Source organism: Hibiscus syriacus, unplaced genomic scaffold (assembly GCF_006381635.1).
Source record: "Hibiscus syriacus cultivar Baekdansim isolate YM2019G1 unplaced genomic scaffold, ASM638163v2 tig00111983_pilon, whole genome shotgun sequence".
Classification (NCBI taxonomy): domain Eukaryota; kingdom Viridiplantae; phylum Streptophyta; class Magnoliopsida; order Malvales; family Malvaceae; genus Hibiscus; species Hibiscus syriacus.
In genome coordinates, this window is record NW_024063228.1 from 22680 (window position 1) to 41109 (window position 18430).

At 35.6% G+C, this 18430-nt stretch overlaps 2 protein-coding genes and 1 pseudogene across 3 annotated transcripts; all 3 read left to right on the top strand.

Annotated features, from left to right (window-relative positions):
- Positions 1 to 986: 986 nt before the first annotated feature.
- On the top strand, positions 987 to 3039 carry LOC120173684 (RNA-binding protein 38-like). Its single transcript, XM_039180767.1, has 7 exons — positions 987 to 1109; positions 1252 to 1499; positions 1599 to 1731; positions 1879 to 1993; positions 2106 to 2142; positions 2227 to 2407; positions 2481 to 3039. Exons 2-7 carry the CDS (start codon positions 1293 to 1295, stop codon positions 2666 to 2668), a joined length of 861 nt encoding a protein of 286 aa, XP_039036698.1. The 5' UTR covers positions 987 to 1109; positions 1252 to 1292; the 3' UTR covers positions 2669 to 3039.
- A 1454-nt stretch (positions 3040 to 4493) lies between these two features.
- Positions 4494 to 5464, top strand: LOC120173685 (60S acidic ribosomal protein P1-1-like). 2 transcript variants are annotated; one of them, XM_039180769.1, is made up of 3 exons: positions 4494 to 4559; positions 4716 to 4803; positions 4968 to 5464. In XM_039180769.1, the coding sequence occupies exons 2-3, from the start codon at positions 4732 to 4734 to the stop codon at positions 5238 to 5240; spliced, it is 345 nt and encodes a 114-aa protein (XP_039036700.1). In that variant the 5' UTR covers positions 4494 to 4559; positions 4716 to 4731; the 3' UTR covers positions 5241 to 5464. The 2 variants fall into 2 exon arrangements, with proteins under 2 accessions (XP_039036700.1, XP_039036699.1); XM_039180768.1 differs by having other exon boundaries at positions 4504 to 4556; positions 4724 to 4803.
- A 2339-nt stretch (positions 5465 to 7803) lies between these two features.
- On the top strand, positions 7804 to 18324 carry LOC120173688 (annotated as a pseudogene).
- The last annotated feature ends 106 nt before the right edge of the window (positions 18325 to 18430 follow it).

The following is an 18430-nucleotide window of genomic DNA, read 5'->3' on the forward strand; positions in this document are numbered from 1 at the left end:
TTGTAAAAGAAATACTAGTTATAAAATTTTTATAAAATTATTCATGTTTTAAATTACTTACCCTCAAAGTTTTCTTATACTAGATTATACATATTGTGTACTTTCATGCAAAAATCAAAATTTGTCGATTTATAAAATAATTTACAAAAGAATATTTAACAATTTTAATGTATAATTTTTTTAACACACAAAAAAATAAATAAAGTTGACGTTTTTGCACAAAAATCACTATAATAGAAATTAATTATATATTAGGCACCATTTTAAAAAATTTACAAAATTAATACCCAATTTTTACACGTGTCACCACATCAGCGTAAAGCGCGGTGCATGAGTCGCATCTTACCCACGTAGCGCTATATCAGCATAAGACATGGTACATAAACCCCGCCTTTGTATAAAGGGTGTTAGATCGAGAAATAAATATGAAAGTGTGTCTGACATTAGAATAAATAGGGAAAGGGTGATTTATTGGGAAAATCGCCACATTTGTTGGGTTGAGGGAAATAGCTGCTGCAGGCTGCAGCTGCAGCTGCAGAGGAATGGAGTTGAAGACAAAGGCAAGACAATTGCAATTAAAGAAAGAAGGAGAAAGAGTCGAGGGTTTTTGTATGGATTGAATGAATATGTTTTACCTCAAACAAAGACCCACAAATGCCAGAAACAGAACGTGCAATAGTATCAGTGGGGGAAGCAGAGATTGCCAAAACCAAATTTCAAGGTTGAATACAGAGACGCAGATGTTTATATAATAATATTAACCAAATGTATATACGTATCTTTTTCCCTTTGTTGAATACAAGAGAAAGAGAGAGAGTGGTGATGATATATATTTTTTTTCATTGGACAACCTTGCCTACTGCTGTCATGCGTGCCCACTAGCCAGCTTTATTGTCTTCCCTTCCTCTTTCTTCTTGTTCTTGTTCTTCTTCTTCCTTTTATCACCCTTCTTTCTTTGCTTCGTCCTCTCGACAGTAATGCTTTTTTCTCGTTAAGGGTATCATTATTTGAAGAATCTGAGGGTTTTTTTTGTGTGAAAAAAGTAGTGGTTACAGCCTCAGTACAGAGGGACAAGAAACTCAACAAAAACAAACGAAAGCAGAGTTTTTGAGCTCTGGGTTTTGATTGTTTTGATCATCCAAACAATTCGTTCTATCAATTATTAAACTCCTTTTTTTTGGTTATCTTTTAACCACTCTATATTTGGCTTCAGTGTGTTTTTTTTTGTTGGCTCCTTTCAAGGTTCATTCCCTGTTTTATTTGGGGGACTATGCTATTTTTCTCTTTGTTCTATGTCACAACAAAGGCAATTTCCGATGGTGGGTGGTAACAATCCGGGGCAGTACAATGACACAACGTTTACAAAAATCTTTGTTGGTGGATTGGCATGGGAAACTCAAAGGGATACCATGAGGCGTTATTTTGAGCAATTTGGAGAGATTCTTGAGGCTGTTGTTATCACAGATAAGAATACCGGGAGATCCAAGGGTTACGGCTTTGTAAGCATATGGATCCCTTTATGAAGAAAAAAAAGCCTTATTTATTTCCCTATCCATGTTTTCACAATAAAAAGAACAAATCTTTATGTTTGTTTCCAGGTTACCTTTAAGGATCCAGATGCAGCTATGAGAGCATGCCAAAACCCTTCACCTATCATTGATGGAAGGAGGGCAAACTGCAATCTTGCTTCATTGGGTGCTCAAAAGACTCGTCCACCAACTCATCAGCATGGTCTGTTTTTGTTTGATAATGAAACCCATTTTTATTCATTATAAAGATGTGTTTTTTCTTTACTATATTGGGAAAAAATCATCTTTGTTTGTATTTCAAGATGGATGGAGCAAGCCAATATGAACACTAAGAAACAATCAAATGCAGGGGTTGGACGGTTTAGATCAGCACCTGGATTAATTGCAGCACCTGGTTATCATGGTTCATCAACTTATATCCAACAACCTACTGATCAATATTTTATTCCTTACTCAGCTTATGGGTGAGTTCATTGTTTGTGGAAAATGAAACCCATTGCCATTTCCTTTTAACCTGCATTTTAGTTGTTTTGATTGTCGTATTGATTCGGTTTCTTCATGAATATTCACTTTCAGATACACTGGATATTCACAGGATAGCGTTTATCCTTTGGTTAGTGTGTAAAAATTACATTCAGAGATATGCTGCATCAGTTCTTTGGCATTGCTTTAGCTGAATTTGATGGTGTTTTTGCAGAACTATTATAATCTCTATGGAGGCCAACAATTTTCACCCTACTACACGAGGATGCTTCATAATGTTTATCCGTTTTATCCCCAGATGGTACCATATGCTTCTTTGCCTCAACAGGTTACTGGAGTCGTATCACTTCCATCTTCAATGCCTATGGCAGCAACTACAGCAGCAACGACAGCAGGTGATTGTTTTCTACAACCTTCAAATTCATTCATACTGCAAGAGGCGTTAGTTACAGACACAATGTAAAGCAGGTATTACAGCAACAACTACATCAACTGCCCCAGCTGTGGTGGAGACAACAACGGTGGCAACAACGAAAATCGAACCTCCAATAACAACACCTTTACCCCAAACCGCAACAACTACTGATGTGGGGGGAAAGGTGCCAGGTCCTTCACAAGTTTCCGAGACACCTACCGAAAGGAAACCACCAAGTTAATCCATGTTGAGGGAGACAGTCTAGATCTTTCAAGAACGACGTTAAGGTCGAGCTAACCGGATGGCACAATAGGATTCGTGTCATTACCATCATCATTTTTTTCGGTTCATCATACATGTAGTTTGGTGTTAGCATTAGGATTAGGAGAAGTTATCATCATCATCATATTCGTTCATGTATTTTGCACAAAGGTGGAAACTAAATATTGGTTTTTGGATTCCACCCGTCAAACACTAATTATTAGATGACTTTGTCTAGGTTGCAGAGAGCATCCGATGACAGCGTTTTTCATATTTGTATCAAAAGTGGTTCAGAAGATTGATTTTGTATCTTCGAACCCCAAATTCCATTGATTGTTGAATCAAAAGAAAAGAAGGGTAAGCTCGGATAGCTCACCCCATTAACTTATACAATATATTTTATTGGTTTTTTACTTTAAAAGATGGGATTAGTTATGATAATAACATGGTGTTTGATTTTCTTCTGTCTTTCATCTTTCACTTTCAGTGAGCATTCTTTTTTGTTTAATCGATCGAATGCTTCTTTTTCCATGATTAGTCACTTTTGGGGTTTCGATATATGTGATATGGGATCGAATCCAAAGCACAAAGGGATCTCAAATCTCACCCAAAACAGGTCAACGGTTGAAGGGGGTACACTTTTCTTTTTTCTCTTTGCTTGTTCCATGATCAGTCACTTCTCAGGGATAGTCTACTATCTTACCTCCACCTTAACTCATACATATGAAAAAAGGGACAGCCATTTATATAGACTAAAAATATTAAATTTGATGCATGAACTCAAAATGATAAAAATTATGCAATGAGGGTATAATATATAGACTTGTAGTAAAAATTTAATTGAGATTAAAATTTTAAAATTTAATAAACCACAATTGTGTAAATTATATATATATATATTGGCCCAGGCAGCAACATGTTGCATGGCAGAATGTGTCACATTCAGTTTGTCTGAGATCCACTTCTTAATGTTTCACGTAGTTTGGTAAGATTTTGATATGCTAAGAATCTTAGCAACATTTTTAATTACATAATTTATGTACGCACTAACATATTGCATTCAATCAATTCACTCATTTTTTTTCTTTCTAATTTTGCTTTTTCAAATTTTTTTAAGGGATGATCTAATTATGTTATAAAAAATCATTAATTTTACATAAAAAATATAATAATCGAAGGAATTTAAATGTATATCTAAGATGGAGAAAGAAAAAAGATGATACTTTTACATAAATTTTAAATTTTATTCGTTCTTAGATTCACTCGATCGTTATATTTTCATGTAAATTAATAAATTTTATATAATATAAATAATATTTATTTTTTTATAACAAAAGAAAGGGATTCGGCTCAAACCCTCGACAAGATGCCAAATCCACTTAACCACTAAACACAACAAAACAATCAATTTAAGAAACACCTGAAATCGAGGACGAAATTAATACTGAATTCTTTAATTTTAAAATAAATAAGATTTAAAAAAGTAAATAAATATTAAGATAAATAAAGTTTAATTTTATTAATTTAAATTTAAAATTATGAAGAAAAAATAAAAATTAAGAGTTAATTTAATTTCGTTAATTTTAAAAGTAAAATCTCCTAAGAAATCCTCTCGAATATAAAGATAATTTGTTTTTTTAATAAGTCTAATCCACGTCCATCTGGAAAAAGAAAACTTGTAATTTTCTAGTTATTGAGGCCTCGTTTCAAAAACGGTCCAGTTGATGCAGTGGGCCTCGGAAATCTCACGAGCCACGAATTGCGTCTTTTTAAAACCCCATTGCAGAAACCCTAGGCCTTGAAACACTGCATCTACAGCGGCGCTGCGCATCTTATTCGGGACCCATCTCTATCGGACTCTTGTCTCTAAGGTAATTCGTCTGCGCCTATCCCTTTTCTGGTTTGTTTCTTCGGGTGATTGTTTCCTTCAAGAAATTCTATGAATTTCCTTTTCGTTTGTACTCTGGATATCATTGTAAATCTTTATGCGGATTGCGATTTTAATTGTTTTATCTATTTTATTTTAGTGGTGATAGCGAAACGATGTCTTCGGTTGGAGAAGCTGCTTGCTCCTACGCCGCTCTTATTCTCCATGATGATGGCATCCCCATCACCGTATCCTTAATGCGTTGTAGGGTTTTATAGTTTTAAGCTTCAATTTTTGTTATCGTTTCTCTGATATACGGCAATTGAATTAAAAGAACAAAAAAATGAAATTTAATTATTGTTTTTGAAGGAATTAAAAAATTCCCATATGATTTCTTAACTATAGTTCATAGGCTGAGAAAATTTCAACACTAGTGAAAGCTGCAAATGTCTCTGTTGAATCTTACTGGCCAAGCTTGTTTGCCAAGCTTTTTGAGAAGTGCAACATTGAGGATCTCATAACCAATGTTGGAGCTGGTGGCGGTGGTGCTCCAGTTGCCGCAGGTGCACCTATTGCTGCTGGTGATGGAGCTGGTGCTGCTGCTCCACCTCCTGCCGAGGAAAAGAAGAAGGAAGAGCCAGAGGAAGAGAGCGATGATGATTTGGGATTTGGTTTGTTCGATTAGGATCTCACTCCGGTTCGTGTTTTGGTCATTTACCAGTTATACTGCTGCATTTAGGTAGTTTCTGTTTTGAGTTTCACTGTTATTGGTGTTTTGTGTGGTAATTAGAAGTATTATGTTTTTGTTATATGAATTGACATCAAGTGGTTGCTCCTTTGCGAGTTCTGTTGTTTGGAATCTTCCTATACATTCAAGTATTCTAGATTCTACACTGATTTTGCGTCGGTTCGATCACTTTTGATATCAATGCGCTTTATTCCCTTACGATTCGTTCCACTGATTCCATTTACTTTTTTCTATGAGTACTCGGTTATGCTTGGAGACATAATCTTGGTCTGGTTCTTCCAGTGTGATGGTTGTTTATACACATTGTAGTTGTAACATTAGGGTTATTGCTAACTGGTTCTCGTCTCTATTCTTTGAGTTGGTTATGTTGCATGATGGGTGCGACCCATTGAAATCTGCAGGTTTATAAAACAACTGAATTCAACAAGTGGAGAAAAATATATAATTTGAAACTCTAACTGAATTTACAAACAACTGATACTAATCAAGCAGAACACGTAAAGCACCACTTTTGAAATAAGCTTGAAACTTAAAAACAGAATTACAGGATCGAGATGCATGAAATCACAATTTAGTCTTTTAGAGTCTGTACCATCTTAAACTACTGTAAATTGTTAGAGTAATTAACTCCAAGCATCTTGAATGTCATAGAGAGGTTGTTAAAGACCCATTAATCAACTTAAACCTCGTCACTGATCTATCCCATCCCCCTCCAACACAAGTTTTAGGTGCTAAAATTATATCAATAAACGAGAAAAAAATACCCAAATCAAGAAAAAACAATGTTATTAAAAAGAAGGGGAAAACAAACTTGTAGACCAGCTCGAGAAGAACGAGAGATGTGTTTTTCTCTTGTTAGAAGTAAGGGTTTTCTCGTTAAATTTTGAACGTTAGAAGATCAAAAGAGAAAAATAAAATATTATAAATTATTTTTTTTAAAGAAAAATATATTTTAATAACCTAAATGAAAATATATCACATTACAATATTATCTAAAATATCACATTCAATCTAAAACTATAAAATAAATTTACAATATTATATTTCAAATGAGGTATTTTGAAGATAAAAGATTATTAGGAGTATAAAGGAGACAAAGAATTGACGTGAAGAAATAATTTGTAAACAATTATAGTCAAAAGACTAAATTGAGTAAAATTGTAAAGTTAAAGGACTAAATTAAAAAGTGAGAGTATATTTTTAGTAAAAAAAAAATAAGAATTGAAGTTTCCTAAGTATTCTAATGGTAGGGGAACATGTGATTTAAATTTCGTCAAAGAATGAATTGAAAAAAATACGAAAATCATGCAAAAATGAAGGACTAAATTGAAATATGTATAAAATGTGTTACCAAAAAGTGGAATTGAAAGTACATATTTATTCTCTGATGGTTTAGGAGCATGTGGTTCAAATTTGGTAAAAAAAATGACTTAGAATGAAGGAGGAATCGAAGGAATACGAAATCAGGGATTAAATCGCAAATATGTCAAAATACATATCCAAATTTTGAGTTTTTTGAGTTACTCAAAAATTTGAAATTGCAACTCTACTTGAACTCGAAAAGTAAATTGATCTTTCAAATTGGCTCGAATAACTCGAAATTAAAAAAAATTGATTTTTTGAATCGAGTCGAGTTTGCTCACCCCTACCCAAAGTATACTTTAAGTGAACTTTAGGTGCTTAAAGAATTATTCATTTAAAATAAGTGTTTAACGTTAAAAATATTTTAATTTAAGGTGTCCGAATCGTAATTAGTGTTAATAAATTTCGTTAAATGACACATGTCACGTTATGATAATTTTAAAAAAACCATTTAGGAAAAACTTTTAAAACTTATAATGTTTATAAAAACCCCTAATTTATCTAAACTTACAAAAACCCTTAAATCCCTTAAATCATCCCTAAATCCCTAACTCTAACATTTATTTCTCTCTTGTCATCGATGGTCATCGATGTCGACATCGCCATTATCGTCGTCTTCCTTGTCATCAATCGCATCATCGGGTCCCGTGGAATCACGTAAAAGTCACATTTTCTTCTTGTCGTTGTCTGATTAAATCAAAAATTAAAGTTTGTCGCATCAGGTGGTGGGTAGGTCCGATCGATGTTAACGACGACCGTAAAAGACAACAACCGATGTGTGAATAGAGACTAAAATTAGGATTTTCAAAGTTTTGAGTTTTGTTTTTAAGATTTGAGAAAATTTTGAGTTTTTTTTAAAAATATTAAATTTATATTTATTATTTTAAATAAAAACTTTCAAAATTATTACGACGTAACATGTGTTACTTAACATAATTTTTGTATGACGGTTATGGTATGAACATCAAAAATGATAACATTAGAGACTATTTTTAATAAAAAAATTATTCAAACATAGAGTTAATTATATTTATTTTTACATTATTTATTATTATTATTATTATTATTAATTTATTTTTAAAGTTTTCGCACAGGATTAAGAAAGTGGAGCGTAGGTCTCCTAGAAGAAGCCGTGATCTGTCACTGGCTAAACTCTTGTAACAATGAAATTGTTCAATCTCACAACCGAAGATTATGAAATACTTTCCCACAGGAATGAAAGCTGAATTTTAAGTGAAAACGAGAAAGCTTTCCCCAAATGGAAGCTGACCTTGACTCGTTACTTGATTCACACTTCTCCGATACCGACGACGATTCCAACTCCATCGTCCCTCACCGCACCATCGATGAAATTCTCAACGATTCTGATGTATCCACGTCATCCTCCTCGCCCTCATCCCCTCTCTCCAATCACCACAGCTCCGATAACCGCCTTGCCCGGTCGAACACCGTTCCCCAAGAATTCGTTCAATCACTGAAGGAAAGCGACGCCCTTTCAGAAGGACAAGCGGAATCGTCGAAGCTTAGCTCGTTCAAGCGGATCGGGGTTCCGATTTGGTGGGTTTCGTCGACGTCTTCTTCAAAACAGCTGCCGACTCTGTTTGGCGGAGTGAAATCCAATGCCAAACCAGGGGCTGCGCTCGCGGCTGCTGCCGCGGCTTCAAGGTCGGTTCATCGCCACATGCGGCTGCTATCAAGTCAAGAAGGGTGATAAGCGGTGGGGTTCTCCAGAGAGTAGTAGATAGTGATGATCATGATGTAAGCTCATTGAATGGGGAGTCGGTTGGGGTTAGTTCGAAATCTAGCGTTTCAGGTGAAAAATTAGAAATCGACGAGTATAATAATGATAATAAAATGGGCGATTTTTTTCAATCTGCTGATGCCCATGAAGGTGGTGAGGATAGTGTTAATAATAATGGGGAATGTGAAACTGAGAAAGTAATTCGACAAACTGATGCTGTTCTTGGTTTTGATAAGAGCTTGAACAAAGAAGCTACGGTTTTTGGTTCGGATGAAGTTTTGGATAATAAAATTGACCCTGATTCTATGTATGGGAATTCTATTGTTCTTGATGCCGACAATTCATGTAAAAATAGTGTGTCTTTACCCCACCTTGATAAGGAGATAAATATAGTTAAGGACACAGAGACGATAGATTTGGAGAGAGAGAACTTAGAAAGTGATATGACCAGTCATGAATGAATATGGTGAGGAGCATGTTAGTGGTGGTGATGATGCAAATTCAATTAGTGACATTTCAGAGCTTGTAGAGGAGAGATTGGAACAACTGGAGAGTTAGAGGATAAGTCAAAAGGCAGAGAACAATTCACGTTCTACAATGAAGCCACTTGAACTGGCTGAGGAGCTTGAGAAGAAACAGGCTTCTACTGGTTTGCACTGGGAGGAGGGTGCAGCTGCTCAACCAATGCGGCTTGAAGGTGTTAAGAGGGGTTCAACCACATTGGGATATTTTTATGTTGAGGCCAACAATACAATCACTCGGACTCTTTCATCACAAGCATTTAGGAGTGATCATGGCTCCCCCCAAGTTTTGGCAGTTCATCTGAAGTTCATTGCTGTGGGAATGACTAAAGGAGTCATCATCTTAGTTTCCCGTAAATACTCCACTCATCATTCAGACAGCATGGATTCTAAGGTGCATCAGTTGCCCTAGCTCTTTAATTTTTAATCCTTGGTTGTATTTCTGTGGAATGATTTGCCTTTTAAAGTTGCTTAACTCTGCCCTTATGTTAAAGACAAGTTTAAAGGTAGGACAGCATTCTTCTGATAATGCATTCTAATTCAAATTTTAGTATCAAATTCTGGTTTGATGGACTGAAATTAGGAAGATGGAATCCTATCAGATCAGGTCTTCTGAGTTCATTATGACTGAAAAGACATGATCCAGCAGCTAACAAGATTTATCGAAGAAAATACTTGAAACATGAGGCTTGTTAAGACACACTTGGACATATTTTACAGATCATGTATTTGTTTTTATTCGCTTGCATTCTATATTATCCATGTTGTGTTCTTCTGCAATTGAGGATTGTATGTTGAACTTTGAAGCTTCAACATGCATACACTTATCAGACTTTCTTGGATTTGAGTTCTGATTTGTAATTTATCTAAGTTAACTTTTCTGTTTTATGATGTTATATGTATCCTAGATGGTCATACTTGGTTTGCATGGGGATAGGTCCCTTGCCCCCGTAACATCCATGTGCTTCAAGCAGCCAGGAGACCTTCTGTTAGTTGGTTATGGTGATGGTCATGTCACAGTATGGGATGTGCAGAGGGCATCAGCAACAAAAGTTATTAGTGGAGAACATAATGCTCCAGTGATACATTGTTTCTGGGGCAGGATTCACAAGCTACTCGCCAGTTTAAAGCTGTTACAGGTGATAGTAAAGGTTTGGTGCTGTTACATGCTTTCTCGGTTGTTCCCTTGCTTAATAGGTTCTCAATCAAAACACAGGTAAAAGGAAAATAAGTCTATTTGCATTGAGGATCTACTTCTTCCAAACTTATATTCGGTTGTCAACAATGTTATACTGGTCACGTTGACGATGTTCTAATATTGATTGAAATAGTGTCTTCTTGATGGACAAAGAACGAGCACTGTATTGTCAGCTTCTCCTCTTCTTTTTGATGGAGGCTCTTCTCTGGCGGAAGGTGTGGTCATATTTGTCACCTATCAAAGTGCTCTGGTGGTATGAAGTCCAGATGATTGCCAAAATTTCATGTATCTTTTGTGTTGAGGATTAAATTTGCATTTTTCTGGACCATTCATATTCACACTTTACCAAGGCCACCATTTTTTTCCACCAATAGGTAAGGCTTACTCCAACATTAGAAGTATGTGCACAGCTTTCTAGGCCAGATGGTGTGCGGGAGGGTTCCATGCCATATACTGCATGGACATGTATGGTGCATCCTAGTGGTTCTTCATCAGGTATAAAGTGATTAAGGTTGTTAAGTTTAGCGTTAACAGCTTTCTGAGAGATGACTTTGCTGCAGAAAATACACCAACAGAAACACCAGAAAGAAGTTCGCTTCTTGCACTTGCATGGGATCGGAAAGTTCAAGTTGCAAAATTGGTTAAATCAGACCTAAAAGTATACGGGAGCTGGTCTCTTGACAGTTCGGCCATTGCTTTGGCTTGGTTGGATGATCAGGTATGCTGGTTTTGTTTAGCCACTGAGTCTTCTTTTCTGGATTTTGTTGTGAATCTAATTTTCATTCGTAAAACAATTTGATAATTGAGGCATTCATGTGTGTACAGATGATGGTGGTTCTTACAATGTCAGGAAAACTCAACATGTTTTCTGGGGATGGAACCCTGATTCACCAAACAAGTTTTGCCATAGATGGCTTGGGAGGAGATGATCTCATTACATATCATACTCACTTCTTTAATATCTTTGGGAACCCTGAAAAAGCATATCATAATTGTGTAACTGTAAGAGGAGCATCTGTATATACTAGGACCTGCACATCTTACTGTCTGCCGACTCCTTCCCTGGAAGGAACAAATTCAGGTTCTATGGAAAGCCGGTGACTGGATGGGAGCTTTGAACATGGCAATGACACTTTATGATGGGCAAGCCCATGGTGTTATTGACCTTCCTAGAAACCTGGATTCTGTGCAAGAGACCATAATGCCCTATCTTGTAGAGTTACTTTGTCGTACGTAGATGAAGTGTTCTCATATATTTCAGTGTCATTTGGTAATCAAATTGGTAAAATGGAGCAGCCAGATGACTGGGAAAGTAGAAACGGTTCTGTGCACTCGGGAATAAAAGAGCAATTCACCCATGTTGGTGGTGTTGCTGTTGAATTTTGTGTACATATCAGGAGAACCGACATCCTTTCTGATGAAATTTTCTCCAAATTCGTGGCTGTTCTGCAAAGAGGTATTACACATCCAATAGAGATAAGTTGGAGCGGATTCTTTTTTTTTTTTTGATAGAAGGAGCGGATTCTTATCAGTTACAGTAGTTGTGACCACTTTTTGAATATCATAAATACAAATAGTTTTTTTATAACTCCTTATTCATTGAAAATTCTGAATCCAAACCTAACAGCAAAACTTTACTCCCATCTTTTTGGGGCAGAAGTTAATGAAATATCATTTAAGGGTTTTAATGGCAGAGCCAGAAAACTTGGGAAGATATGAAGAGAATGATGCTTAGCTGCTTTCACTTATTGCAGATACTATCTATATCCTGTCTTAATATTTGAGTTATGAATGAGTCACATCCATAATCAGCGACTCTTTTTCTCATGGTTGTTTGCAAACTGACATTTGGGTTTAGTGATATTCCTTCATCAAATTTGTATTATCAGCTCTGTAGATGAGCTTAGTAAATGTTTGAAATATGACAGTCTTGTTTGGCACTCGTTACTTGTTGATATATATCTCTGAGAAATTTTCTTTATTATGTTCTAGATGCATTTTTAGAGCTTTTGGAGCCATACATATTGAAAGACATGCTTGGATGCTTGCCTCCTGAGGTACCAATTAATGTAAAACATGTAGATCTACTCTTCTTCTTATACTACCTTATAATTATACTTTCACTTTATTGGAAAGATAATGCAAGCACTGGTAGAGCATTACAGCAGCAAAGGATGGTTTCAGCGAGTTGAACAGTGTGTTCTCCACATGGACATTTCTTCCTTGGACTTCAATCAGGTTATTATATGTTTTCTACATGTCTTTTTCAGTTTTCTTGTTGCATTCCTTTTTTTATCTCAAATTTTCATTAATTTTCCTTGTTTCTGTTGTAGGTTGTCATCTTATGCGGGTGCACGGTTTGTATGATGCTCTGGTGTATCTTTTCAACAAAGGATTAGATGATTTCAGGGCACCTTTAGAGGAGTTGTTCGTAGTTTTACGAAATACTAAAGGAGAAAGTGCTTCTGGCCTTGGGTAAGTTAGATGGGCAGACACTTGAATTGAGGGTGCATGATATTTTTCCTTTTTATTTACTTGATGGGATTCAAGATGATAACTTGCCTAGTTGTATTATATCTGTATATTAATTAACAGAAAGGTGATATAGTCTGTCAATGTAAGCAGTCCAACCTCCGAAGCATTAAAGTGGCTCTACCTTACTCAGCTGATTTTAGCAAGCTTGAGATAACTGTACATTAATTAGCAGAAACTAACACGTTTAGGTGCACCTGTGTTAATCACTTACACAATTTCTTTTTAGTGACACGTGGAGGTGAAATGATATGGGTGTAGTGGTGCCTACCATTAGGTTTATTCAGATATATTATCATGCCCTGCTTGTTCAATTACCTTAATAAAACAGAAGCCAAAAGATGTATCGGAGGATATGAAAGTGAGTCCCTTGTACAAGTTTTGGGGAATAACAAATTGCATTGTTCGCTGTCTTTTCACTATATTTAGATTAATGGTAATTTTATAATGTTGTGGCATTTTAATTCATTACAATTTAGTTTTAAGAGTACAAGATGCTTGTTTACTTAAACTTGATCATCTTATCAGGTACAGGATGCTTGTTTACTTGAAGTACTGCTTTAAGGGTCTTGCTTTTCCACCAGGTATTTATATTGTTTTATCTAATAACTGAAAAGATGGATTCTGTTAATTCAATAATTTCTCTTTTGACAATTAAAAATAAATAATAAAAGCTGTCTTCCCTGGCTATGTGGAGATCTAGAACTGGGTTGATCAATAGAATATTAATTGACCTGTAATTAATGTGGAATTTGTTAGTCTAGTTGCAGCTTTTTTCATTAACATACATTTGAAATGCTCCAATGCATTAATTTATATGAAAATGACATCTTACATCATGTTATAGTTACTTCAAACTTGTATTCTAGAGATTTTGCGTTTCTGAACCAGTACACACTTGTATCTGGCAATGTTTGAATGAATTCATGTTTATTCCTCGGTTTAGATATGGTTAAGGCTGATCATTTGCACAAAGTTATTCTAAGAAACATTTACACCATCAATTCTGTCAGTTACCACTGAAGTATCACAATTTTCTATCTTCAGGCCAAGGTACTCTTCCACCGTCACGCATGTTGTCTCTGAGGACAGAACTTCTGCAGTTTTTGTTAGAGGTCTCTGATGGCCAGGATAAAAAATCAACTTCAATTTTGGCTTTTGAAGTGGAATACCTTAATCTGTATTATCTCTTAAGAGTTAGATACTGAGGCCACATTAGATGTTCTCAAATGTGCTTTCACAGAAGAGAAATCCCCTGAACTGGACTCCTCTTTTTCTGAATCTGGAGATGCAAATGTGGAAGCCAAAAAGGGGAAAGATTTGATGGCTGACTCTGAAACGGTGTTGGTTCAGAAAACCATCGATGCTCTGGTTCATGTTCTTGATAAGAATGCGCCTAGAACTGATGGGTCTGCAAGTGACGATGACATTAAATCTATCGAAGCATGGCCTTCAGAAAAGGACAAGGGATATCTGTTTGAGTTTGTTGCATGCTATGTTGCATGTGGAAGAGCTAAAATCCCAAAAACTGTTCTAAATCAGATTTTGGAGTACTTGACTTCAGAAAATAATAGTTCGCAAAGTGTTTCTACCATGAGTACTGAAAGCTCCAAAAGAAGAGAAGCAATTACTGGCACTTTTGGAGGTAGTGCCAGAAACTGATTGGGATCAGTCTTATGTGTTAAATTTATGTGAGAATGCATGCTTTTTCCAGGTATCTTTATGGCATTATTTCTCGAGTTCTTCACTGTGAGCATAATGCAAGGGTTTATATTACTTCTTTAAGGCCTTCCTTAAGCTCGTCTTATTATGTTTAGGTTTGTGTCTTAATTCATACCTTCAGGCATCAGTATCTTGCAGCTCTTGATAGCTATGTGAAAGATGTAGAAGAGCCAATTTATGCCTTTGCTTTTATCAACAATATGTTAATGCAACTGAGCAATGGGGATTATACTACTTTCAGATTGGCAGTCATCTCTCGAATTCCAGAGCTGATTAATTTAAGCAGGTTATACTGGTTATGAATTCCAAAATTGTTGCAATTCTTTTTTTTCCCATCTTTAAAAGGATTGTTTCTGTTGTTGTACAAATTTCTCTTCCCTTGTCAAATTTAAGCTTTATGATCTTTTGCAGAGAGGAGACATTCCTTTTGCAGAGAGGAGACATTCCTTTTAGTTGTTGACCATTTTAATGGTGAAAGTTCGCTTATCCTTTCTGAACTTAAGTCTCATCCAAAATGCCTTTTCCTTCACTTAAAGACGGTCATTGAGGTTCGCTTATCAGGCACCCTCAACTTATCTTATTTAAGGGAAGAGAAGATTGTAAATGTCTTGAGTGGAAAAGGAGGAAAAGTTTCAGAAAAAGTCGTTGAAACCTACTTGGAAAAAATGTCTAATTTCCCCAAGTTCCTGCGAAATAATCCTCCTCTTGTAACTGATGATATGATTGAGCTGTATCTGGAGGTAAGTGCCTATTGACTGCATTGCTAATTTAATAGCATGCAACATTGCAACTGCCAAACTCCCCTTGGTGTTCAATAGAACTGCACAGCTTTAATTTACATGTATGGCATTTGTTATTTGTCTACCATTCAGCCTTCATTTTGTATTATCTTTATTTTTATGTTTTTCGAGTTCAAGGTTTAGTAATCAGAAAGGAAAATTGCTTGCTTAGTTAAAATATTTGTTCTTATAATTTAGGTTGGCCTTCTCACGATTCTTCTCCCTGTTTTTCCTCTTACAGTTATTATGTCAGTTTGAACGAGATTCAGTTCTCAAGTTCTTGGAACTTTTGATAGCTATCGAGTTGAATACTGTCTACGCCTGTGCCAGGAACACGGAATCATAGATGCTGCTGTATTTTTATTAGAAAGGGTTGGTGATGTTGGTAGTGCTCTCTTGCTTACACTTTCTAGCCTTAATGATAAATTTGCAGATCTTGATACTGCCATTGGAAGCATGGTCTCTAAGGTGTCTATAGGTAGATCTGGTAGCATGGAGTATTTCAACTCTGTTTTAAAAATGGAGGAGGTTCGTAGTGTGTATCTATTGTATTAGGAAATAGGGTTAAGATCTTTTTATTTATTTTTTATGACTGAAGGCCTTGATGTTATTTGATCTTTATCGAACAGGTGAATGACATACGAACTTTATTGCAAGCTTGTATTAAATTGTGCCAACGGAATACCCCCCGTCTGAACCCAGAAGAGTCTGAGATGCTTTGGTTTAGATTACTTGACTCGTATGTCCCAACATATTCATAGATACGCTTTTCTTCAAATTTAAGCCTTATTCTCTCTGTTTTTCGATGTTCTGCCAAGTTTTGATAATATGAGGTGTGTAAAACTAATGGTCTACTCTAGATAAACTAAAAATCCATCATTTATTTTCCCTTCTCCCTTGTTTAAATTTGAAACTCTTTATTTTTGGCACAAGACATTATAACATAGTAGATAGTCATAATTTAAATGAAGATTTCATTATATGTGATATAATGAGTAAGTACATTTATGGTGAAATTTCCGGATGATTATAGAGCACATCTATGATGAAATACCTTCAAATAATAAAAGACTACATCTATGCTTACCGTCCTCTGAATTTCAATGCAGATTTTGTGAACCTTTAATGGGTTCATACTGCAATGAAAGGGTAGTTAAGAAGGAAAATCATGTAAGACTGGTTGAATCATTGGGTTCTAAAGATGAAGAGGAATGCATAATCAAGTGGAGGATCCCAAAATCTCATAAAGGTGGTCATATATTGAGGAAATTGTTATCTCAGTTCATCAAAGATATTGTTGAGGGAATGATAGGATATGTTCATCTTCCAACAATTATGTCAAAACTCCTATCTGATAATGGTGGCCAGGAATTTGGAGATTTTAAGCTTACCATATTGGGAATGCTGGGAACTTACGGCTTTGAAAGAAGAATTCTGGTACGTTCCTTATTCTAAATATAAAGATAAGTTTATGTACTTTTAATTGAATTTAATTGAAGCAGAATCCTATATCTTGTATAATCTTTCTTCAAAATTCCAAAAAAAGAATAAAGAAGTCTGCTTACTGAAAAGCACAAGCCTGCCATTTTCTTGCTCCATATGCTCTAGTCTTGTAACAGGATAATGCATTAATAAGTATTTTCTGATTATATTGCTTGCATATTTGTGAATTTCAATTTGTAAATGCAGTACTCGATGTTTCCGTTTCATCATTAGAACCAACTTGGGAACCTTTACCCACAGACCAAACCTCGGTGCTTCAAATTTATTCTCATAGCTGATGCTATAAATCTAGATTTGGGGGCTTCTAAAAGAAACAAAAACCTTGATTCTATTGGCATGTTGTATATACTACACCATATACATATTTAGGCAACAAAATATCCAACAAGGCTTTATTTCTGAAATATCATTTGGATTTGGTTGCAACTTGGAATACTCTCCTTTCAGTAATAGTTTGCTATGAGTAATTTAATGTTAAAATCTTAGGTGAATTTTAGTGATTTTTTTTCTTTTTCTATAAAATTCAGGATACTGCCAAATCTTTGATCGAGGATGACACATTTTACACCATGAGCCTACTGAAGAAGGGAGCTTCTCATGGATATGCCCCTCGAAATTTACTGTGCTGTATATGCAACAGCCTTCTTACCAAGAATTCTTCTAGCCTTCGTGTTCCGGTTTTCAGTTGTGGTCACGCAACTCATCTTCAATGAGAGCTTCTGGAAAATGAGACATCAACCAAGGGCTTGTCATATGGATGCCCTGTTTGTTTGCCTAAGAAGAATACTCAGAAATCTAGAAACAAATCTGCTCTTACAGAGAATGGGTTAGTTAGTTCATTTCCCTCGAGACACCCACCAGCACAAGGATCAACATTACATCCTCACGAAAACGATGCTTTAGATAATTCTCATGGACTTCAGCAGATATCTCGGGTAAAAAATCTACATCTTCCTATCAGATTTCATTGCTACTTTACTCAGACGCTGATATAACTATACTGAATTTGGGATTTTGCAGTTTGAAATTTTAAATAACCTTCAAAAAGACCAGAGATTAGCTCAGGTAGAAAATTTGCCTCAGTTGAGGCTTGCACCCCCTGCAATTTATCATGAAAAAGTAAAAAAAAGGAAGTAAAGCTTTAGCAGGGGAAAGCAGCAGTCAAGTTGGTGCAATCCAAAAACCAAGTAAAAACAGGCAACTGAGGGAGCTAAACTTAAAGGGACCATCTCTCAGATTCCCCCTAAGATCAAGTATATTTGGTGATTCAGTTCAGATATACTAATGGTCTACCTACTAATCTCACCCCTCTACTTCACCGAAACCTACATGTTAAGTCTTTCTATTTCAATTTGTTCGAATTTGGTATCCTACTTTAGGAAACCTATGATGTTTGTTAAATTATTGGTAAACATATGGACTGCTGATTAATCTTGACAAATTAGAGGGACCAACTTATGAGATCTAATAAAGTAGAGGGATGAAATTCAGAATTAGACCTACCATTAACTTGAATCCGTCAGATATCATCCATCTTGTTTTTGACCTATGGAAAATTCTTTTGCAGGTAAGGAGAAAACAAGCAAACCATAGGAGAAATGGGTTGTAAACCATACTGTAGATTGAACTAACCTTAAAGCTGTCCAATAACTATTGAGAAAAAGAAAATAGTTGATTAACTTCCATGAGGATTTGAGGGTTTGATTTGCTGAATCCATGTTGGAATAAATATTGATTAGAAATTTGATCACGGGATCCTCCTGCCCGAC